Raw genomic sequence first — 24,431 nt, forward strand, 5'->3', positions numbered from 1 at the left:
AATATGCTGATGATTTCTTTGCCAACCCACCTTTTAAGAGACTTTGGTCACGGTCACCAGCAGCACCTAATGTGAGTAAAACAAACCTGTAGGGGCGGAATTTGGAAGACGTTGAAGCTAGCTGTTTTTTCCCCCCAGACTGTCACACAACCATAATAAATGTTTAACCATGATTGTGTTGCTTCAAATCAGAAGTATACACATATGATTTCTAAAAGACTATGATTTTCTTCTTCCTCCTCCTCGTCCTCCTCATACTCATCATCATCATCATCATCATCATCATCACCACCACTACCACCCCAGGCCATATCCGTTTCCTCTGTACCTCACGGTGCTAAAAGACAACAGACATCCAGACAGCACATACAGTACCTCCCATTATGGGTTTCCTGAGTCGCATTCCAACCAAACGACCAAGGCGACGGATGCCCGGCGAAGGGGCACGCATTCCCGCTCTCGCACTGATCCCCCCCCCCCCGTACATGCTCCTAACCATACCCATACTTTGAAAACATCCGGGGCCCTATCGGGTGCCCTGCTGAACGCCACCCGGCGACTCCTCGCGTCTCTCGGTCCAGCTGGCTCACATAATCAGGAGCTTTGAGGAGACACCCGGGAACACCGGCATTCCCTTGGATATCATTCCCGTTCTCGCCAGCGTTGCTGTCAGCATGAGTAAAAGGGGCTCGGGTTCGGCAGCCGCTACAGTAATGGGATGGACAGATGTTTAGATGTGAGGGACTGGGTGCCCCATGGGGCCCCTGCAGCGGTGCAGCCTGACAGAAAGCAATCAGCTTGATGTGGAGGAACAGAATACTGTACTGTACATTCACAGAGAGAGCTGCAATATGAGCCAGGAGACAGGGATTTAGATAGAGGGATGGATAAGGAGGGAAATTAGCAGGAAAAAAAGGGAAAGCAGTGGGTTAAACAGAGTTTTCAGTACTTTAAAGAACCAATACACTTTTGGAAAGCAGCAGTAATCCAGTGTTAAAATATGTGCAGAAATTCTTGGATAAGGCAACTGAGTGAGAGTGTGTATGACAAAAAGAGGGAGAGGTGAGGGAGGGAGGGAGGGAGGGGAGGTGTGAGTAAAAATGAGTCATGTTGGCAGGAGAGAAGGGGGAAACAGCTGAGAGGTTTTTTGAGGTGCGTCTTTGGCTCTGATCGCACTTTTATTTTGGCTGAAGTAAGGTGATACTTACGGGCAAAAAAGGGTCTCTCTCACACACACACACACACACACACACACGCGCACACACACGCGCGCGCACACACACTCTGTTCCTCTCGCCCCTCCTCTCGTCCGTCCCTGCCAAGTGTTTTTTTTTTGTCCTCGGAGGTGATGTGAGTGTTTCCACATGTGGTGGGCCAGTGCTACTAGTTTGGCCTGTAACACTGACTTGACACAAAGCCCCTTTATAGAAAGAGCAAACAGGAAAAGGGCCAAGATTACCTCATAGTCCCTTTACTTTAAACTTAAAGGCTTGGATTGAAGAAAAAGAGGAAGAGGGGCAGAGGAAAGGGACGCAGACACACACACACACACATATATATATATATATATATATATATATATTTATCTGTCTCTGTTATGCGCCTCAATTAGCACTGCAGACCCACATCCCTGCCTATGACAGAATACTCATACAGTTTATATTTGTTTCATTAATATCTATTTGCCTGTTAGTGTAGTTGAGGTTCATCTGCCTTTGTCCAGTCCCGTCTTTCTTTGTGAAGCCACTGGGCAGCTCAGTTTGACAGTAATTGGCATGGGTCTATACCAGATCCCCACCGCGGTGCAGAGAATCATTAGTGTGAGCGAAATAAACAGTAATCTGCTCGGTGCTCGCTGCAGTCGGCCGTACACTCCGTCAGAGAGTACAGGGATAGAGAAAAAAGAGGGCCGAGCAGTTCGCCTTGTTCTTTTTTGTTCGTTACACTTCGGCTTCATTTGATATCGAGACGATTCCGCTCATGAAGTGAGATCATTTTTTCCTTTTCAAATAATTGTTTCCAGAAATTCACAGTGACCTTATTTTGTGCCTAATTCTCTGTCTTTTGTGTTTGCAATGCTCCGGCTCCAAATTGGACACGACTTAGCTGCAAGTTATTTTTGGTTGTTTTTAGGGCAAAAATGTCCTGTTCCAACATGAAATGGTTTTCAAATGCTGTTTTTTGTTTTTGATTTAAATTTCAAAACAATGCCACGCATTTCCCAGGCTATTGTGCATGCAAGGAAGAGAGGAAATATCCCCCATTATTTCGACTTCGCTTCTGTCGTAGTCCCGGTATTAGTATTAGTTACTATATTAGTTAACCAAAGCACCTAAAGTGGCGCTACCAAGACCGAAGGGTCCCACGGGTTGAATTCTAAAAGCTTTTTATTTTTTTAAAATCACCAGATAGCTCATTTGGTTAAGCTGGCGGCCCGTGGTTGGCGGCTTGTTTCCTCCTCAAGCGGCCGCAGGTTCTGTTCTGACCCGGGCCCTTGCTGCGTGTCTTCCCCACGCTCTCTCTCCCAAAAAACATCTTTAAAAAATGTTACTAAATCACACATGTCATATGTTACTGGGGCACTAAAATTAAACTGTGTCATTGTGACATCTGTGCTTCTCCTGGTGTCTGTGTCCTTTGGGTTTTTCAGCCAGAGCTCTCAGAAAAACGGACTTGAGTGCGTGCGTTTTCTATTCGAAAGTAAATAACAATTACTGCGTGCTAATTTGATCATTAGTTGAATGAGTGCTCGTGTCTGTTTATGTGTCTGTGTGCATCTGCCGGGACACGCACCGATGCTCCCAGGGCCAGGACGCCAGGGGGTGAAGATTGGAGGCTGCTGATTGTGATGGAAGTGGAGCGACGGCGGAACTGGGGCGGCGGTGCAGGGAGGAGGACGAGGACGAGGAGGGTGGTGATGAAAGAGAGTGAGAGGATAACACACACACACACACTCACACACACTCACACACTCACACACACACACACTCACACACTTTCTGTGTCGTCCGTTAGTGCCTGCCACCGTCACAGTGGGGGGGCCGTGGCCTCTGCATAGCCTGAGAATGCTAAAGGCTAATCCTACAGGAATGCTCCTGGAATGTGAAAGTTGAGTCAGGGATCGAACAAGAGATGGGCGGAGAAGAAGTGTGTGTGTGTGTGTGTGTGTGTGTGTGTGTGTGTGTGTGTGTGTGGTGGGGGGGGGCAGAAAGGAAAGAACGGGGGGGACTGAGAGAAAAGGGTGGCATTCAGGAATAAATGAAATGAAAGGGAGAGAAAGAGAAAAGGGGGAGGAGAGGGTGAATTCAGAGAGCAAAAGAGAGGTGGAGAGGAGGAGGAGAGGTTGAGAGAAAAGAAAAGAAAAAGAAAAGACCAGTTTGGACGAAGAAAAAAAAACAGCTGAGAAAGGAATCAAAGACAGAAAAAGAGGAGAAGAGAAGGGCAGATTGGCAGGAGGGCTGATTGCAGTGTCTGGTTGTAAGATAAATGGTGGGATGCTTTTCTTCCCCCCCCCCGGCATTTACAACAGTTGTCACGGAAACAACGCCGAAATCCGCAGGATTGTTTTCAAAGACACCTCCTGTCCTGCAGGTACGCAGAGATCGTCCAGATACAGTTGTGTGCGCGTGAGCTTGTCTTGTCATGAAACAAGTTTGTTGTTTTTCTTAAACAAAAACACTAAAACGAACTTTGTGCAGGCTTTCGTAACAATGGCAGTTAGGCGTCCACCGTTGGAGCTTAGCTGTCAGGATGAGTCTCTGCTTGTCCCTGTTTCCTGGTTCCTGTCACAGAGATGGGTTTTTTAACACCTCACAAGTGTGACGTACCTAAACCGACACACGTATAGTGTGTTCTCCCGCCGTGCTGTGTGCGGCCGTGCCTGCTGGTGAGCCTCAAACACATTGCTTTACACAGTGTTCCTATTAAAAAGGCAAAGAGATGGAAAACTGGAAACAGGTCTTTAGTGAGACGTTTGCTTAAAAGTTGGAAAAACTCTCCTCACAACTTCCTCCACAGAGATGATGTATGCGAGTGATGGTTTTTATAGGCTATCTTCAGTGACCTGTGTGCGTGTGTGTGTGCGTGTGTGTGTGTGTGCGTGTGCGTGCGGTATGGATGAGTTAAGTGCAGTGAGTAGGAAGAGGAGCCGTCTACGCCGCAGCTATTTGTTTTTCCTTTACCTGGTCGCTCTTGTGCAACAGCAATTACAGTTACCGTTACGGTTACAGTTAAACTTGCTGACAAAACACAGCGGGCAGCACTAGAGACATGCAGCTGCTCCATCATGTTTATGTACTGCACGCACCCTGGTTTGTGTATATGTATGCAAATGTGCTTCTGTCTGTCAAAAAGAAGAGAAGAAAGAAAAAAAGAATTTTAAATAATATTTCAGCCATAACACGAGATACATGTTAGATGTTTCATTAAAAGGTTTTTTTTTAACAATTTTCTGTAATTTTCAGCAAAATTTGTGTCGTGATTATGACAGCTTTTTTACATACATATATATATATATATATATATACTTCTGTGTATGTATATTATTATGTATATATGTGTGTTTTCAATTTCTAGTATTACCTCTCAGGTTTCATGCATATCAAAAATGTTCATAAAAGCCAGGAGAAGGAAATGTGTCTCCAAGCGGCAAATTTGATATCAGTCATTATACGAATGAATAATTGAATATGTGTCATGCAGTTCACCCAAAGGTGCCAGGCCTACAAAGTCTTACAAGACACTACAAAGACAAAAAAACATGTAAATAAATCCTATACGATACGAGAGCAATAAGATCCATTGCCTAAGTGGATCTAATTATGTTATGTTTCTTATAATTGATCATTTGTAAAAAATGATGTAGTGAAAAATCCCCAGGGTAGACATCCGTCTGTTTCATGGTTTCTTAGGCTGTGTGTGCGAGCGCGCGCGTGTGTGTGTGTGTGTGTGTGTGTGTGTGTGTGTGTGTGTGTGTGTGTGTGTGTGTGTGTGTGTGTGTGTGTGTGTGTGTGTGTGTGTGTGTGTGTGTGTGTGTCTCTCTGCTGGCTGTCAGGAAGTGCTGTCATCATTAGGCTGGCTGGCTTGGTGTGTCCCTGTGGTCACTGGATTCCCCCAGAGACAAACTCCCTCACTCTCTCAAGGACAGACATCAGACATAAAAAACAATACCACAGAGAGAGAGAGAGAGAGAGAGCGTCGAGTGTGGGAGTACAAGTGATAAATAGTGAATGTTTGAAGCCAAACGGAGAGTAAGTGGGAGAGGAAGAGAGCAGATGGAAGCTGAGCGGTGATGAAAGATTTGAAGAGGGAGGGATGTGGGGAGAGACAATAGGGGAGACAGCGACACAGAGAGTCGTGCAGTTTTAGGAAGTCCCCTAATAAAAGGTTTCCTGTCTCGCTGAGCGTCCCTAGTCCCTGATGGCTTTTCACCGAGGCCTGCTTGACACCAATTAAACCTACTCTGGGTCTGCCCCCCCCCCAGGACACAGCACACAGACAGACATGCACATGACGGCTGAGGACCGGGCTGAGAGGACTTCCTATGTAGGAATACAATATACACATGGACACACTGACACATGCAGCCGGGCCACCGCAAGCACACACACACACACACACACACACACACACACACACGTGCGCACACACGCGCACACATGAGCCTAACGTTTCATGAATGGGCTGCCTCTCTTTTCAGTTGACATAATTCGAGATGTAAATTCATGAAGCTCCGAGTCACGCTGGAATTTTGAACGCTGCTCTTTTTGCTTAGAGACGATAATGTTAGCATTGTCCATTGAGCGGATGAAACAGTTTTTGTTTTATTTATGGAAACAGCATCTCGGCTTCGAGTCTCTCGATGGGCATTTTCCATGTCAGCTGTTGACTTGGAGCCAGTGTTGCCACATGACACGCTGTAAACGTCCACGCAGCTCTCCTCGTAGCATGTGAACAGTGATATAAGATGTTTTTTCCTTCCGTTATTAATATGCCCACAAATTGAAAGTGACCAATAACGACCAACCAGGGAGCGAATGCGGGTGACTGCGAAAACCGTTTCCAAACATTTTTGTCCGTCCGTACCACAACGCCTCCCCAGAGTTTTTTTAAAAAACTAACACGGTGCAAGCAGCGATTCCAAACTTCTCTGTTGTAGGTGCTCGGAATCTCCAGAGTAGTGTGGACAGCAGACGTAAGACTGAGTTAGTAGTATTGTGGACGTAGCCAAAGTCATATTACAAGTTGCAGGATTGATTTAGTGAGTTGGACCCAAAAATTCACTTCCCCTGGACATCGCTGAAAACTCTAATTCTACTTCTTCTCTTTTAAACTTTTATTTTATCTTTATATTACATCACTGCACTGACACTCCTTCTTATTTTTTCCAATTCTGTGTGGCGGTTGTAAGAACCTACCAAAGATGCGAGGGATTGACTTTTGAGATAAGTTCTCCATTTGTGTGGCCCTCAAGGTCCTGGAGGATCTGGAATGACGCGGCTCAGGATAAAGGATTCGGATGGAAGATTACAAGAACAGGGTATAGGTCGGATGGGGCGGGGGGGAGGAAGGCGAATTGGAAATTGGGCCCAAAGCCCGGCACAACATGCCACGCTCCAGGCTTCATCCAGCCCCGCTTCAAAGAGCCCTGAAATCTCTCTAGAGTCACTCAGACAAATTATAGTAATAAACAACAAGCTACCCCCCTGATCTCGCCCGCCCCACCTCCCGGGGGGGAAACAAACGGGCCGGGATCCTGTTGCCCCGGCGACTGAACCCTGACCGGCCTGCCCAGCCGCTCACCGCCTCCAACTTTGTTTGTTTGTTTGTTTGTTTACTCGAGGACACCGGAGACCGCTGCGGCGGGGAGGTTTATCTTCACAGAGCTCGGGCTGAGAGGAGTCGGAAAAAATAAAGAACCTCCAATTACATGTGATTTAGTCCATCCTGGGGTATTATGGGGCTGGTGTGTTTGATTGGGAGAGATAAGCTGGACTGTGAGTGGGCTCTAATGACTGCGGGAAAGCTGGGTGTGCTTTGTTCAATTGTCTCCTTACTGTAAATCACAAGTGTGTCATAATTACATCCTCATTTGATGCACCAAAAAAAAAGGTAAAAGAAAAAATGGTACTTTCTCTCTCATTCGGCCGTCCACCTTCATGCTGCGGGAGGTGTGGCGCCCAATAGCGACACGTAAGGTATGCGAGGTCTCACCCCGGGCTATTGGCAGGTATCTGTCAAGAGCTCTGTTTTTGCGATCATCAAAGATTCTTATCTGCATTTGCAGTTTGTCACTTGGAGCCTTTTTTTCCCACGTGGACCGATTGGGGCAGGGGGCTAAAGCTACCATCTCCCATCTCTTCCATCTTTTCCAGTCACCTCTTCTGCTTCGTGCCCAAAGGGGCAGTAAAACCTTTTGAGTGTATCAAAAGGAAAAAGAAAAGTGCCACAGGTAGACGCGTTTACCTCCCCTCCAAGGCCAACGGCACTCAGAAGGTGTGGAATTTGACATGGCAATAACTCACAGCCCTCTACTGTAGCTCACAGGGAACTGCTAACAGAAAAACCCATGAAGGCTCAGGCGAGGAGTGGGCGATCAATCACCGCGCTCTTCTTTTATCTGGTTTAGATGAGGGGAAAGCCAGATAAACACTCTCTGGCACCGTTCCTCCCAAGGTCAATCCCCGTGTGACACTAAAACCCTCGCTGGAGATCCACCAGACATTTTGGGGCGAGAGAGGGCGAAAAGAGACGCACAGGCGGCGGCGAAGACGAGAGGGAAAAGGCGGACAGATTGAACGCCACATGCGCGACCAAATCTAAATGTTTAAGTTCAGGAGCTGAGTGGGGAGTGTACCTCCCAGAGCCTCGCTCCGGCAGATCAATCACGCTGGTATCAGACAGTCACGGGAGGAATGTCAACAGCGCTCACCTCTAACCCCATGTGTGAAGGCATTACAGTGGAGCGGTGACCCCTTGGTTCTCCTCACGGCGACCTCCAGGCAGCCCTGCTCTAATGGAGATTTTATGGATGGTGTTTCACTTTATAGAGACTGTAGCCGCGCGGCTCTGGGAGCCAGATGTGTTATATGGACAAAGTAGGCCAATTACTCGAAACACAAAGTGCACAAGATGCTTTTTTCCCTCTCAGGTACAGGCACTGATGTGTCAATTAAATTCCCCACAGAATGCATTGGATTATGCAACTTCTTGTTAAAGGAACAGGCCATAAAAATGCCACAGTAAACAAATATTTAACAAAAAATGTTTTGCATGTAATTTGCATCCCTCTCCTGCAACTCGTCAACTTACTATGGACTTATGGTAGATGCCACATCCTCATAATGTTGTACTGCAAAATTAAATGAGGAAAGAGTTGAGGCTTGATTTTTATTAATTATTCTAACCATTGCACAAGGCCTTCCTTCATTCAACTGCAGACCGAGGTCATTGGTCACTTTTACGTTCAATGTACTATCACTTAAGAGAAATAAGTATGTTTTGCCGTTGCGGACTGTAAAAATGGATTTTCCACTGTAATCAGACACACACATACATTCTGCAAATTCCTTTAAAAAAAACTACATTTTAAAGTCTCACATTTATTCTTGCTCCGTCATTGTTTATAAAGTGCCTTACCCGTGAAGTTTGTATTGTTTGCGTTGTGTCTTTCTGACAGAGATAATGATAACACGATTTTCTTGTCAGCTCGGGGGTTTGGTGGTGACAAAGCGAAGAGATAACTGACGGAGGTGATGTCGATGGTGGCAGTGATAACGGCGGCCACAATGGCAACGGCGGACACGATGACGATAACGGCAGCGGCTGTGTGCAAACAGCGTCGATAAGGAGAAACTGGACAGACCGACCGCATTCTGGTCTGACAACACCGCCGCTGCTCCTGCGATCAGATAAAGGAAGAGGGTTTTCTGGTTAACCCATATACTCGCTCAGCGTGGAGAGGCGGGCGTTAAAAAAAAGGCTTCACGGGTCAAGTGGAACAGAGATAGGAAGGAAAAGAGAACGAAGATAGAAGCTGATAAAGAGACACAGGACCCAGCTTCCAGTTAAGACGTGAACTGTGTTGTAATGCGGACAAAGTCATTGTTTGGTTGCTCTCCTTATACATATTCATGTGTAACTGCATGAGCGTCAAAAAGAAAAAAGAAAAAAGTAATTCAATTGTAGCTCATGAAATTTGAACCATGCATGCAAATGGTGGCAGTACGTCTTAATTGACACATCAGTCAAATCGCTAATGAAATCATTGCAAAGTTGTCAAATAGAATAAAAAACATTAGTGCAGGCCGGTGACAACGAGTGTGCGATGCGTTCAGCCGCGTTGAAGTTAAAAGCGGGTGATCCCAGAGTGCATTTTCCTTTCATTTTTTTTGGGGGGGGGGGGGGTAAAAGACAGAAAAAAGAAAAGAAAGAAAAAAGGTCTAACTCAGCGGGCTTGTGTGAGGACGTGCTCTTACGGACAGAGAAAGAGGGTGAGTGACTCAGGCAGAAAGTGTGAGACAGTGAAAGGGAATAATGGAGCAAAGAGGGAGAAAGAGAGAGATAAAAGGACAAGAAAGAGGGGCAGAGAAGGAGGAGAGAGATCAAGTGTCAGGTCCACTGTGGTCCATTTTGCCCGGAGACAGCTGCAGCCACAACTGACAAATCCAGAGAGGCCCCCTTCCTCTATAGGCACCGGGAAAGCACCGGGAATTATCCGACGTCTCAGCTCTCTGCTCCTTAGGGAACCTCTCGCTCTCCCTCTCCCTCTCTCGCTCTCTCTCTCCATCTCTCTTTCTCTAGTTAGCAGGGAGGAGGAGGAGGTGAGGGTCACGGCCAGTTCCACTTCCAGAGTCTCCACTGATACCCACCCCCCCCCCACAGTCCTGGAATGGGGGCAACTCTTGTATATTCAGGGGGCACAAACCCTCTCTCGCCCTCCCTTGCTTCCCCTCCTTCTCCCATACATCCTCTCGTAATGATTTGTGTTTGTGTGTGTGTGCGTGTGTGCGCGCGTGTGCGTGCGTTAAAGGGATATGGCAGGAGCGGCGGGGGCAAGTGTGAACAGCTGTGATGTATTGTCGTCTGGGGCATGATAATATACGCATGCCATTAGGCCTGGACATTGCTAACATGTGTACGTGTGTGTGTGTTTCAGGTAGGCTTTTCCAAAACACGCCGGTCACAGTTCAAAGGAGGCCACCGCTCGCTGGAAGACGCCCGATACCCGCTGCGCCCGTAAAGAACGGAGAGTTAAGTGAGTGAAGTGAAATGAACGCGGCCACAGAGGATGAAAAAAACACAGGTTGAGGATATTAGTGCGAGAGGGAGAGAGGGCCTCTATCGGGTAAATATGTGTTGTAAGGGGGAAAAAAGGGGGGGGGGGGCAGTAGCTCGAAGGGTGAGAAAGGTAGAAGGAGGTTTTGATGTTTGGGAGGGGAGTGCAGCAGGGGAGCCCATCGTAATGTATCTATTGAAGTCCAGGCCTCTGCGTTTGATACAGTACATCTGTACCCCATTTCCCTCTTTTCCCCCAGCTGTGCACTCTCACGTGTACAGGAACAATAAGACCCGGGACCATAAATTTTCTCTCTCCCTCCCTCTCCGCATCCGTCTCCCTTAGTGTCCATGTTTCTCTCTTTTTTTTTAATCCTCCCTTTTCCTCAATCCTTTCCCGTCCGTCGTCCGCACCCCGAACAAGAGGGTTTCTCTCCTCTCTCTTTCTTCCTCCCCTTCTTTTTTTATTGTATTTGATATAATATGGTGATACGGTCCTTTGCTATATTACCCCTGATGCCTGCCTCAGATTGCTGACTCGGCTGCAGCCCCTCGACGCAGACGCCGCGCCGTAAAAAAGCACGAATTAATTGATTTCCTCTCGGTAAGAGGGGTCATGTCTTCTGCTCTGGTTTCCGACATCCCCTTACTCCCCACCTCTTCTTTCGCCTCACACTCACGATCTCCTCGCCCCCTCGCTCTTAGTGCACCCCTTACCCCAATCCCTCCACCACCACCACCACCACTCTCCACAACGCAAGAGAGTGGAAGTATCAGTTGGCCCCCGTCAGGTCCGCTGGGGTCCGGGTGCGCGGTAAATGAAATATGGTAGCTGTCGCATTAGGAAATCCATTGAAGTTAATGAGGGCCGGTGTTCTCTGCGGAGCCACATCTGCTGCTGGTTAGGCGCCAACACCCCCCGATCCAGACACCGCTATGGGGACTGCGGTGGGGTGGAGGAGGAGAGCGAGGGGCTGATGCCGATGGGGAAACTGGACCTGGGGTATTGAGTGGTACTGGCCAGCCGTTGGGCTGGGGAGAGTGGCGAAGGAGGCTGAACGGCTCAGAGGTCGTGACCTTAAGGGAATTCGTAATGGTGGCTGGATGGAGCATCGAGTAATGGATACTGCGCTGTTATCAGGGCTATCAGCTGGCTAAGCTGTTGTAAAACCACAGAAACCAGCCACACCACACCCACATGCTATAACAACACACGGCATCGACCCCCCCGCTGAGATTCTCTCAGCGTGTATGATATTTCATAACCCCTTCTTTTGATGCAGTTCGGTTTTCACTGAAGGTTGAAACAATGACACCAATAAAACAATTAAGCTGTTTTGTATTATTGGCCAATAATGAGCTGTGAAGCTGATCTGAGCAATTTGGTAACATTAAGAGTGACGGTGTGTAGTTCCGAGATCGCAGGTCACGCAGAACAGTCAGAGGGCACGTGAGGTTTCACCGTGCGCCGTGCGGATTTATCTCGCGCGCTCACAATGAACAACAGCCGACCCGAGTCATCAGGTGTGCGGGGGGGGGGGAGTGATGGAGACAACCAAACAATGAAGACAAGACACGTAAACTTGTCTGTGACGGAGCTGACCACTACATCGACAGTAGGCGCAGAACTCAAAGAGCGGGGTTTTTTTGTCAAAGGGTGACGGACGCGGCCGGGGTCAAAAGTTTAATGATGGTGTGTGTGTGAAACACGGCGAACGGGCGGCGCATTGGGACGTAGACAAACGATTGGGAGCTGCCCTGAAAGGCCGGTCACAGCTCTTTACCGTGCGTTCTGTGAGTGCTGGACTAATGGGTCAGCTTAGGTTCTGAACCATCCATCCAGACCTGGTTTCAAAGAGTGTTGACCCAAATGGGAGTCTGGCTGGCTGATTTAGGATTTATTTTTGTTTACAGGCCCGGGTCAAATATTTGCAAATGTTCTTACTTATTTTGTGTGTGTTTTAACCTGCTACCACATGGGTAACAGGGTTGACTGCATCAGAGCGGTTCAAAGAGTGTTTGGTGAGCTGTCAGTCACGGAGTTGCAAGTTGACATTAGACATTTTTTTGTATTCGCCGGCCCATCTGGTGCTCCAAATAGTTTCATTTAAAAAAAAAGAAAAAAAAAAGTCACAACACTGTATTTTGGTATAAGAAGGGCTGGCACAGAAATGTAACTCCATTCACTTTTTAACTTGTGGGGTTTAGCCACATATGTAGTTTAACATATTTTTTAAATAACCTATAATCACAGCAACTAGATTGGCAGTTTAAACTGGCAGTTTTTGCCATATGATGTTTAAATGATGATGATTTTTATTTACATCTACACCAGCTATATTACTAACCTCATTTTACTATGCAATTCAATGATTTATGTGCAACAGGTTTACACTGTATATATTCTGTTCAAACTGTATATATTCTGTTACATTGTATATATTATTTTCTATTTTTTTTAACACAGCAAATGTCCCCATTGTGGGACTAAGAAAAGATTATCCCATCTCATTTTATCTTATCTTATGTCAGTATTTTATCTTGGTCTTGGGGCAAATATGCAATTTGATTATTAAAATTGAATTGAGTTAAAATAGATTAAAGCATGCAGTAGATTAGTTCACTGATTGTGTTTATGTTATGGGTCTACCCATCTGTAGGGCACGACAATGTGAAGAAACGGTCACTTGACCTTTGTCAAGTCACAGAGTAGCCCTCCCTTGGGCGGCCATAGCAGGGGGTCAGTGCGCCCACCGAGGTGGCTCATTTGTCACCTACAGTTCAGCTCAGGGAGCATCTTCACCGCGTCATCCATCTTCACCGGGCTTTCTAAGTGTGTGTCGGCGGCGTATGTGTGTGTTGTGTTTGTTTCATGCCATTTGTCAATAGTTCAGAGTGCATCTTCACCCATTCGTCTTCGGCGGGCGTCTTAAGTGTGCATTCTTCGTGTCCATTTGAGGTCATTAGTGGTCAGTGTGTGTAATGGATGAATGGTGTGGGTGGCTATCAGGGAAATGTGAAGGGCTCTACTCTCCTTGTCTGAAACGGATAAGACAACACCTTTTTTTTTTTTTTTAATATCTAATTCGGCGACAACAAAGAAAGACAATGAAACAACTAGTTTTATATGCACAGTACTATCAGTGCACGAGAATGACCCCAGGGCTGGTTTCACACGTGCACCGAAGTCCGAACGTTTTCCTGAACTTTTCCGAAAGGGGCTGTATGCGAGAGGACAAAATGGGACTTCTTCTCCTGCCAGCCGCCTTGTGAAGTTTCCAGAAAATGTCCCAAGTGAGAATTGTCACAAATGCACACGTGAGAACACAGCAGGAACATCTCCAGAAGATTCAGGGCGAGCGAGTGGGCGCTCTCACCCCCTCACCCGAATGCTCCGGAAATGTTCCCGCTGTCGTGAACGTGTCTGAGTCGGACAATCTCCCTCTGGGTTAATTTGTAAAGCGCAAACCCAAACCAATTTTTTAAAACTGCCCCTTCACTTGAAACGTGTTGTTACCTCATTGGGATCAGTGACCTTCACTGCAAAAAAGTAACGCATGTTCTTTTCTCGTATTTAGCAGTTCAACCTTGAAGGGAACAATATAGGTTTGGAATCAAACTCGTTAATTATTCAAGGCAGAGTATTTTGCATGTCTACAAACATTTGTGCTCGGGATCTTTGAGTCAACTTAAACCTTAGCAAACAGAATTAACCATGTTACCTCACAAGACTTTGCATAATTCACTCAGTTGTTTGTTGACCTTTGTGACCCCCCCCTCCCCACCATGCCTTGTGTTGTAGAGTTTGCCTGGGTTTCCTCTCTCGGCTCTCGTTGCCTCCCACAGTCAAGAGACAAGCATTTAGGGAGGAGGAGTCCTCTGAAATTCCCATAAAGGTGAACGACTCTCTGTCTATGTACTATGCACCTAATCTGCGTTCGCGAGGCACGAGAACTCATGAGGTTCACTCTGTCAGACAGCGTGTTGGCCGTGCGAGTTGGCCGGGGATCAAATAAACGTGTGCCTCGGCTCTTCCTTTTGCCCACTACCTTCTATGTATATCAATAGAAAATTGGGGTCAGATTGCCTCTCAGCTGCTGTTCGACGTGAGCGGGGAGAGAAAAAAAAAGAAAGAAGGAAAGTCAGAGTCCGAGAGACGCAGCGACGAAGCAGCGCCCGGGTCCCGTGAATGTGTGTTCTAACTCTGTACTTGGCTTCAGATCAAGGTGAATCTGGTATGAGTGTGGGGAATAAGCTAAGCAAAGTGTGTGTGTGTGTGTGTGTGTGTGTGTGTGTGTGTGTAGCCCTCATTAGTAAACTCCAGCTTTGCATTCACAGTATGAACACGCCACTCCTCCCCTTCCCCTCACTCTCAGCCTCTCGACTAAATGAGGTTAATAAACTCAAGCGTTTACTACCATCACCAACGCCGTCCCTCCTCCCCTGCTTTCTCCTTCATCTCTCCCTCTCGCTATACCTCCACCTCTCTCTGCACTCCCCCGAGCCAGCACTCCTCCACCTCCCTTCTCCTCCTAAGCCTCCCTCCCTCTTTCATCTTAGCTGAAATGCTTTCTTCCTCTTTTCTTCACCTCTTTTTTTTTTTATTGTCATTGTTGCGGGGCGAAAGCTCTGGGATTTCCTCCCTATATTTCCCAGGACAGAGCTGCAATTACAGCTCAAGAGAGAAGAAGACCAGCTGTGCAGGGGAACTGCGTTGGAGTGGTGGTGGGGAGACAAAGATGAGGGCGCCCCCTAGAGGCGAGGGAGCGAAACTGCTCAGATTTGAACCGCAACGTTGCTTCCTCACCTCAAAGCAGAAAGTGTGCCTTCAGACTACATGGCTATTTATTTGTGTTTATTTTTAAATACCAGACAGGGTCGTCATGTCCCAACAGGCATAACAACCCTTCATAAAGAATAATGTGCTGTGCTATGACCTGGCTCGCATGTCCTGAGCTCTCTCTCACACACACACACACACACACACACACACACACACACACACATACAAACAAGCAGAGATACCAAGTAAATGTGAAGAATGCATCAAGCGGCCTTGGATAATCGTATCTTGCACAACGTGTGGACAGGGTCACGCTGAAAGAAGAAAATACTCAAAATACTCATATATGTAAAGGACAAATTCAGACGGCTGTGATATGTAGATGTGCTGGGACGCTATTTGTTTGTTGTTGTGAGCGATTGTCTGTATCGCACTGTTGCTTTCAATGATTTAGGAGTTGTTGTTCTGGCATTATTATATACGGTGTGGCCCACATTTAGACTTTGGACTCTAATGTAGTTTGCTAATTATACTTTTTGTGATAATTCGGGGCGGCCTACCTGCTCTACAGTACAGGCCACATGTATGTAATTAAAATTTGACCAGTGATTATCTGACATCTGACTTGATTCCCTAGGAACAAGAGGTTTCAGAATTATTTCCACCTCAGGTCTGGTCACTCACGGCGTTCCTCCGATCATATGACCGAGGGGCCACTCTGGCCCGGCTATTTATCAAGGCCCGAGCTGTTAAAGCCTCCTCTGTTTTTTTACTGCCCCAGCACACGTTGGGTAACACAGAGCAGTAATGGTGCAAGTAATGGTGTCCTTCAAGAGATTTACCATCCGTCCAGTCCATCCTGCTTGCCCTGCCAAAGACATCGCCGATGGTCAGGGATGATTTTGATGTTGTGTATTTTCTTTTCTTTTTGTCAACAGGTCCCATGAAAAGAGCTAAAAACCAGTTCTAAACATTTTGTGCATTTGTTGAGGGGACTGTTTTTTAGCTGCGGGTTAATACACATTTGGTGCTTTCAGTGAGTATTTCCAGCAGCAGGCGTGATTATTGAGAAGTGATTCTACATGATACTTGCGTAGTGGGAAACGGCGGGACTGCACTAACGGGGCAGTGCGTCACCGATCGATGACAGTCTACATTGGCACGTGCGGGAGTTTTAACAAAGTCAGAACTCAACTGCAACAGCACTTAAATTTTTTTGAAGCGTAGCAGCCAACTCCAACCATATCAAACAAAACCAAATCACCACACACACACACAAACACACACACACAAACACACACACACACACACACACACACACACACACACACACACACACACACACACCGGTAAATAACGCAGGCCAACCAATCAGCCCTGACCGACAGGCACAGGCATGGCACATGAGGAACATGTTACCAACAAATTTATATGCCACAGGAATTAGCAATATCGTCTATTTGCTGCACAAACAATACTTTTTGTATGAAAAATGCAGAAAGAAATGACAAATCAACCAAATCTCGATCTTGAATCTTGAATCTACTTGTCAGTAGGATGAAAACAGTGTCGTTTTGGTGTTTTCGTTTGATTTGTGCACAAAAAGGAAAACATGTTGAGGTCGCCAGCTGTCACAAGTACCCCCCTCCCCCTCCCCCGTATGAAGTGGTCAAATTTCTTCAAAATGTTAAACATTTGAAAAAGTTCCTTATAACACAAGATATTGATAATCTGTTTTGAAAGTTTTATAACCCGTCCTGTACTGAGCCTGACAAGCCCGTGCTCAAGTTGGCAATAAGTGAAATGTGCTGAAATAGTCGTTGAACATATGTGATGGACACTTTTATCTGTTCATTTTTAAGATGCCTGGCCCCCGAGTGGAAATGAACCCTTGACCCCTGGCACCACTGCCAGACCCACTCCGCGCAGGATCACGTTATTAAAAACAAAAAAATAAACCCGACTGTGGTGTGTGCCTGCTCCACTTCAGGCATCAGCTGCTCGCGTTGTAATGTTTCCCAACAGCTGTCGCACTGTCAGGTTGCCTGTGTGAGCGCGTAACAAAGAGAGAGAGAGTGATGGCAGCAGGAGTCCCTGTCGGGCCCATGGGACAGTCGGAGAGGAGCAGACGGTCGTGTTGTTTCACTGGAAACATATGGTGAAACTCAAGTGTGTAATTTACCTAGGACTACGGGTGGCCCCGGGTACATCGCATACACATATACACAAGCACACATATACACGCACATATATACACGCACACACACACACACACACACACACTCTCACAGTGACAGGGTGTAATTTACCTGGGGCCTATGGGTGGCCCAGTATCCCGTTGCACTTGTCATACACACACGCACACACACACACACACACACACACACACACACACACACACACACACACACACACACACACACACACACACACACACACACACACACACACACACACACACACACACACACACAGCTCAAACACAGTTCACACTACTTGACAGAGACGCAGCCAGAGAGTGAAACTAATTTTCCCAGGCCTGTAGGCGGGAGAGTAAGAAATCACACCTTGACAGAGATGTTAAGAGAGCAACGCTCGGAAAAGATAGAGCGTGAAGCTGCGTTTTGGAGTTCGCTGGCCACACCGGTGCAAGGACTCACCCCGAAACATCTCAACCTGTGGGAGTTGCTGCACACCCTGTATCACATCCTCTCCAATTCATCAACCTGGCTCCTTTTCAAAGCCGAGAGCGAAGGAGAGATGAAGGTCATGGGAGAACCAGCGAAAAGGGGGATAGAAGACAGATGAGAGGAGTGTGTCCCTCCCTGCATTCCTGCGCTGACCTTCGCTGTATTGTTGCACTGTAACTATCATCGGCCCACCATGCTTTACGGTTGGCTGTTGTCGAGGAGTGGGATTATGGTGCTCCCAGTACCTGCATGCCCCACCCCGGTTCCACGGCAACCGTGAACGGAGCGTATCTGGTTTCACAATGACGAGTGGCAAGACGGGCGGTCCCAGACGTTTACAGTTGGCTCTGTTTGAGGTGTCTGCGCGTCGGTTGCTGATACGATAGTGTGTCTGCAAGTTTCTCTGGGTGTGTGTGTGTGTGTGTGTGAGAGAGGGAAAGAGAGAGTGCTGGCGTTTGATCTCCGTTCCCAGCCAAGGGGCTTTAACTTCACTCCAGGTGCAGAGAAGTCAACCTGAGGGCATGGGAGGCACATACAGTAGAGATCACAACCATGAAGTACTTACACACACACACACACACACACACACACACACACACACACACACACACACACACACACACACACACACACACACACACACACACACACACACACACACACACACACACACACACACACACAGAGGCAGGAAGTATCCTTGAAGCAGTAACTCAGACTGAGTTAACTTTGCGGTTTAAACTTGGTTTACCATTTCAGCGGCGTCACGGCGCGGAGAGGGGGGAATGTTTTCCAAAGATTCGACGACGTGCTGCGGGATAAACATTTCAGTTGCCGCCTCGGCATTTGGAACGTCAATCTGTCCCCACGCAGAAATACCGAGAGTGAAAAATGAAAAGGTGAAAGGGCCAGCTGGCTCAGTGGGCAGTGTAATGACAACGTGCAAGGACAGGCTCTCAGTCTACTGTACACAGACGAGGACGGAGTTTGTTTTTCTTTGCCGCGGGTCCAGTCCGATTGGACACAGAGAGTAAACCGGGACTAAAAGTACCGTACGTTACACTGCGACTGATTTTGACTGGTGCAGGGGTTCAACAGGTGCAGAATGAATAACCAGATTAGCCACGAGATCCACCAAATAGCACTGTGAATCGCTGCATACCGACATTAAAAGCTCTCTTCCCACTCCACGTCCTTAAACGCAGCAGGGATAAATCGCCCTCTTTTCGCTCCGCTGTATCTCCGCACCGGGGAAATCTGTGTGGTCCATAATGAGCGCAGTAAACATCTGCTACTCCCGTATTAGAGACCATTTTCTCTGCATCTCATCCTGTAATATGGAGAAATTAGAGTGCAGGGACTTGTTGTGCATGTTTACACACACACACACACACACACACACACACACACACACACACACACACACACACACACTCAGAGAGAGAGAGCAGACATAACATAAGGAGTCCAAGTGTTTTTATACTACCTAACTGACGCTCTCAACACCACAATTTTCCATCCACAACAGCAAAACACTACCGGGTGTCCTGGTCCTGTCTTTTTTTTCTTCCTTCAAAGTGCACAGCACTGAGGCCTGTACTTAAAAAAAGCAGATTTACTGATTTATTTTGGAAATCTTCATCAAGTTAAACCCAGAACACATACTCACTGACCCTTTTCCAAGTTTTAAACCAGAGGACTCGAGTTAACTGGCTTTTTTTTTTTTGGTAACAGAACCCCTCCATCATTTATTCAGCTGAAACCATGGCAGGAATTTCCCTCAAAACACAAAACTCAACAAAGGCCGTTATGCAACTGCCGATGGATGCAACATATATAGAGAAATAGTGCCACCTAGTGTCAAGACTCCAGACAACAACAACAAAAACCTACGATAGACGAGACAAAGTTGGGAGGTTTAATATCTTTTATTATAGAAACCCACTTAATATCTGCATGATTGCAAATGTCACACCCAAGGCCAGTGATCAATGGAATATCTGACATCACAAAGCAGACTGAAGGACTCCTGGCTCCTCCTTCTATACATACACACACACACACACACACACACGTGTGGCTGTGGTTAACATCTGGATGAACTTCCACATCCATGCAAATCTCACATCGCATCTTAGTCTTTTTACCCATTTGTACATTGGTGGTTCCACTGAAGAACATTTGGATTTTTGGAGGCTCTCCCCTCACTTGCTCATCTCCCGCTGGACCTCGCTGAAGATCTGCTCCTCCAGCCGGGACGTGTCGTACTCCTTCAGCATGTCGTACTCCTGCCAGGGCTGCGCCCACTTCTGGACGAACTCCATCTGCCTCGGGGTCATGCACAGGTCGAAGCGGATGCCTTGGATGCCGAACCTGGGTCGCTCCCAGTGTTTCGACCACGGCTTCGGCAGCATCCTCACTTTGATCTGGTAAACGGACGGAGACAGAGATGCGTGCGATCGTTTTTGCATTCTCAACGTGCTGTGTTTTCATAATATCATCCTGTACTTTTATTTTTAAGAGTTATGTGAGGTGAAGCTGTCTCACCTTGTTGACAGGCACCTCTCCAGATGTGGAGCAGGACTCGGGCTTCATGTCCGGGTCCACGGTGCTGTACTCGGGCAGAGCATCTCTCAGGTACATCAGGTTGTCATCCAGCCTTTTCTCCAGCTTCAGCACCTCAACACTCTGGATGCGAGGACTGTACATTTCATAGCAAATCTCCACACCTGAGCAGCACACACACAGAAATACAATATTAAAACCAGTGTTTTACCTGAAAGTCACCTCGTTCACTTCTCAAACATGTAAAGAAACTCTGGCCTTTCTTCCTCCTCAATCACGTTCAACATCGGTCAACACTGAAGTCATAATATTTTGAGGAGAAGACAAACTTATCAAAGTCCTAATACTTATAATAATGTGGTGCTGATATTACAATTATGACTTAACTCTCAAAATCTCTTGATTATTTTCCTTACAGAGCCCGAATACTCAGCCTCATGTGCCAAAATGTTTTTTTCAATGCATGCGCATTTTTTGCGCATGCATTGACAAAATTACTATAACTATGCATTCTATATAATCTATCACTTTTTTCCCCAAATAAAATTGCACTTAAAAATCAGAGACAGCTACAGTATGTATGGAAAGATATAGATTACAAAGTCATTTCTTCAGTATTTAGTATTCCTTCATGCTCATCTCATACCAAGAGATACGATGCACAGTCTAGTGTGACATTTTATTCAACCTTCTTTAGACCAGTACTTTCACAGACACTAGAATTAACCTCACCTTGGTTATCAATGATGTTCCTCAGGACAAACGTGGCACCCAGCCCCTTTCCACCTCGCTGGATACAGATTCCGACAAAGCGATTCATTTTCCCGCTGGCGTTAGGGTCGGCCATGGTCACCGCCAGGATGCTCCCTTTGAAACAATCAGAAATAACTTGCGCAATTAGAATGACCATCTTTGTGCATACGGCATTTCTGAAAACACTAAAATGTACAATTAGACAAAGATAAAGAGTGATACCGAATGGATAAAGAACAGACAATTGTTAATATAATTCAGAAATACATTAAGATTTAAAAGAAACAGAGCGTGCAAAAGTTAAATCATAAAATTAATTCTAAAATTCAAGGATGAGGAAGTGAATCGTCATAGTGGCATCTTCTCTAACATCAGCAACTAAAAGTAATAGTCTCAGATGTTCTGCCTAAAATACACAAGGTGAGTTGCAGGGAATTAAATCAGCAGGAGATGAAAGCACGGACGACAGTTCTCCAGGTCTGCAGAGGACAGAACTTGACCATCCCTCAGCTCGCGGTGCAAATGTATAGATCCTTACCTGCGTAGAATTCGGGGATGTTGAGCACTTTCCTCCTGCGGACCATGTCCTTCCTCTCCATGGAAAACTTGAAAGGGTCGGTTCTCTGTCGTGGAGGGATGAACTCTGGGCTTAGGAACCTGGGAGGGAGGGAGAGGCAACAAATTAAAAACCAAAGCAGGCCTGAGTGTCAAGAGATTGTAATGCAGCCTTGCCGAGGAACGACGTACTTCCGCATAGACGCCACAGTCTGTGTTTTATCGATCACGACGGGTTTGGGCGGAGGGGTGAACTTGGGGGGGTCGTTGTCTTCCCTGGGAGAAGGGCGACACACGGACGTGGACAAACCTCCTGGAAAATGGGAAAGAAACAATATTTAAAGACACGCATCGTCACGGTTGGGACAGACGTGGACGCTATTAGCCTGCGCATTAGTTTACACAGCCTGCCGTTAGCTTCTTAGCTAACATAGCGTATGTACATTCAGTATACGACGCCATTTTTTATTTTTTTTTGCAACCTGCCAGCAAATTAAATAAAGTATAGCGGAGAAACAAGAGTGTGTTCAGTTTGTACTCACGTTCATTTCGGAGCTGCAGGGTTCGTAACGACCTCAGGGAGAAGATCAACTTGTCGAGCCCTTTAGCGCAGGCGGCCATGTCTGACCTCCTGTTGTCACGTGTGAACTCGTACGGAAGCCGGTGGGAGGCAGAACGGTATTTTAGATCGCGGTTTGTCCGGATTTGTAGTTGAGCGAGTTGTCCACAAGATGGCGCCACCGCTCTGTCGGTTATATACATCCTCATCTGACTTGGTCCATAGAGTGTAGTTAAAAGTCATTTTTCATATCAATGGCTGTGCCATGAGCATGAAAAACACTGACACAAATTAAGTTAAATCCAATTATTATTTTTATTATGACGCTCTTATCGAGAAGCCAGTTTACAGCCACAGTCTACAGAACAGTGACAAGCATCAGCTGTTTCACTTTACTAGTGTTGATAAAAAGTAATTTTCCATTTTTTTGGTCTGTAGCTTAATACATACAATTCACCTATACCTTACTTCCTGTATTATATATTTATAAGAATGACATTAATAGCGTATAGCCTATATATGTCATCAACAAAAGAGAAAGAGAGTGACATTTATAAATTTCCCTCCACTTTTGATTGGTTCCAGTTACCGAGACTTAAAAAGTGACAGCCCGGCATCCACCATTTTAACTTAAGTATAAAAGTATCAACTTGTAAAATGTAGTATCAGTAGGATATATACACATATATATATGTATATATAATAATTCTGAACAAATGCTCGAAGTTCATTTCTCCAAGATGAGAAGCTCCCTGGTACATGGTACACTGGGTGCATGGAGACGTGTATCCGGCTGGGGACTGCGTGTGTCTGAGCCCACGCAGGGAGGGAGGGGAGGGGAGGGGGGCGTCGGTCCTCAGGTGGGCTGCTGCCTGCACCACACAACTCGACACGCAGTCAGAACCCACACCGAGAGCTGTGCGGAGTGCGGCGGAGGGAGGATGAGGAGGGAGGAAGACCACGGAGTCATGATGGGACCGCACGTCTCCCGCATGCGACGCACGACCTGAAACCCAATGCTGCTGCCGCCGGTGGATTCTCTGATGCTACTGAGGAACTCGCCGACTCCGAGGCTTCAAGGATGTTCTTCTCAGACGGGACTCTGTCAGCCGTCGGTAGTGCGCTCCTGGTGGGAGTAACGTGGCTGTCCGTCCTCCGCGACCTCGCCGAGGGCTCGTCGGACTTCTCAGGTCGGTCGTTGTTGTGTCGTGTTCGTGCGTTGTTGACAGAAGAGGCTGTGTGACAACAACTTTGTTTTGCCCGGGGCCTTAAAAGACCCCCCCCCCCCCGATCCTGGGAGTTCAGGACCAGGTCCCTTTTACGCGTGCTCCGCAAACAAACTGCGAGCAGTGATTTCTTTCTTTCTGAAGTGTTGCGTCGCGCTTACTCTGGACAACCCGTGCCTCTGGCACACACACACACACACACATACACTCGAATTGTTTGCTGCACACACGGACTAGAACACAGGTCCCGGGTCGTGCTGATCTCATGTTTGGGCCAATTATGGCGCAGCGTGTGGAGAGAGAACGACAGGTTCAACCCTTTTTTTTTTTCTTTTTTTTTTTACTAAAAGCCATCAGCACATGGGGATTAAAAGTGCTGCTTATCTTTTATCTGCACCAACACTAATGCAACTGAGATAAATGGAATGAATGTGGTTAATGTGTTACTCGATGGGAACTATTGTCTAGACCAAGTGGCTGTCCTCCCTTTGCAGACTCACAGCTCAGGGAATAAAAGCAGATAGAGACGCAGAGATTACGACTCTCTGTAGACTTGGAGAAGTCAATGCACGGGCTGCCGGTTATTAATCCAGGTTTGTGTGCAAGCTGGTGTGACCGCATACTACAAAACCAGTGAGGTATTCTGCGTTGCACATTACAGGCCACTGAGCTGTGCTGAGCCCGGGGCAGGCCTGCAGGTCCTGTTTACTGTGCCATAAAACAGGAAGGGAGCTTTGTGTCAGTGTTAATAGGCCTCTAATGGGACTAATGGTTGGAAACGAGCGGACTAACACTGTGGGGAAAAAGGTGCTAAAGAGCAGATGTATGTTCAAGTGGCCTGTGTGTGTGTGACTGTGTGTGTGTGTGTGCGTTGTGTGCGTGCGGTGCATGTGCCAAATGAGCTGCTAAAGATTAAGGTGTATTGGAAGGCCGTTAACAAGGTTTCACCCTGTGTGATTTTCCTTGCGTGTGTGAGCGGTTGTTGATTATGCCAAGTATAACACAACAGGGTAAATCAAATGGAG

At 46.8% G+C, this 24,431-nt stretch overlaps 2 protein-coding genes across 4 annotated transcripts in view; one reads left to right on the forward strand and one right to left on the reverse strand.

The window, feature by feature from the left end:
- LOC118290409 (protein eva-1 homolog A) overlaps window positions 1–24,431 on the forward strand; it is a 221,191-nt gene that overhangs the window by 128,388 nt on the left and 68,372 nt on the right. For 2 of the 3 annotated variants that reach the window (XM_035618055.2, XM_035618057.2), the window contains 2 exons: window positions 2,806–2,927; window positions 10,157–10,255. In XM_035618055.2, coding sequence (XP_035473948.1) covers window positions 2,806–2,927; window positions 10,157–10,255 — 221 coding nt within the window. Of the gene's footprint in view, window positions 1–2,805; window positions 2,928–10,156; window positions 10,256–23,011; window positions 23,371–24,431 lie in introns of those variants that run through there. The other variant, XM_035618059.2, reaches the window with a different exon arrangement.
- Window positions 19,658–22,278, reverse strand: mrpl19 (mitochondrial ribosomal protein L19). The gene is made up of 6 exons (XM_035618081.1): window positions 22,164–22,278; window positions 21,814–21,934; window positions 21,605–21,723; window positions 21,046–21,180; window positions 20,296–20,477; window positions 19,658–20,174 (listed from the first exon to the last, which is right to left on the reverse strand). The coding sequence occupies exons 1-6, from the start codon at window positions 22,240–22,242 to the stop codon at window positions 19,953–19,955; spliced, it is 858 nt and encodes a 285-aa protein (XP_035473974.1). The 5' UTR covers window positions 22,243–22,278; the 3' UTR covers window positions 19,658–19,952.

Source organism: Scophthalmus maximus, chromosome 18 (assembly GCF_022379125.1).
Source record: "Scophthalmus maximus strain ysfricsl-2021 chromosome 18, ASM2237912v1, whole genome shotgun sequence".
NCBI classification, from domain to species: Eukaryota; Metazoa; Chordata; class Actinopteri; order Pleuronectiformes; family Scophthalmidae; genus Scophthalmus; species Scophthalmus maximus.

Excerpts from the sequence above, each read along its gene's own strand:
- mrpl19 (XM_035618081.1), bottom strand. The coding sequence starts at position 22,242 with ATGGCCGCCTGCGCTAAAGGGCTCGACAAGTTGATCTTCTCCCTGAGG. Across the intron at positions 21,181-21,604 it reads CATCCCCGAATTCTACGCAG|GGAGCATCCTGGCGGTGACC; the intron begins GTAAGGATCTAT and ends ATTGTTTCAAAG. Across the intron at positions 20,478-21,045 it reads GAACATCATTGATAACCAAG|GTGTGGAGATTTGCTATGAA; the intron begins GTGAGGTTAATT and ends TGTGCTGCTCAG.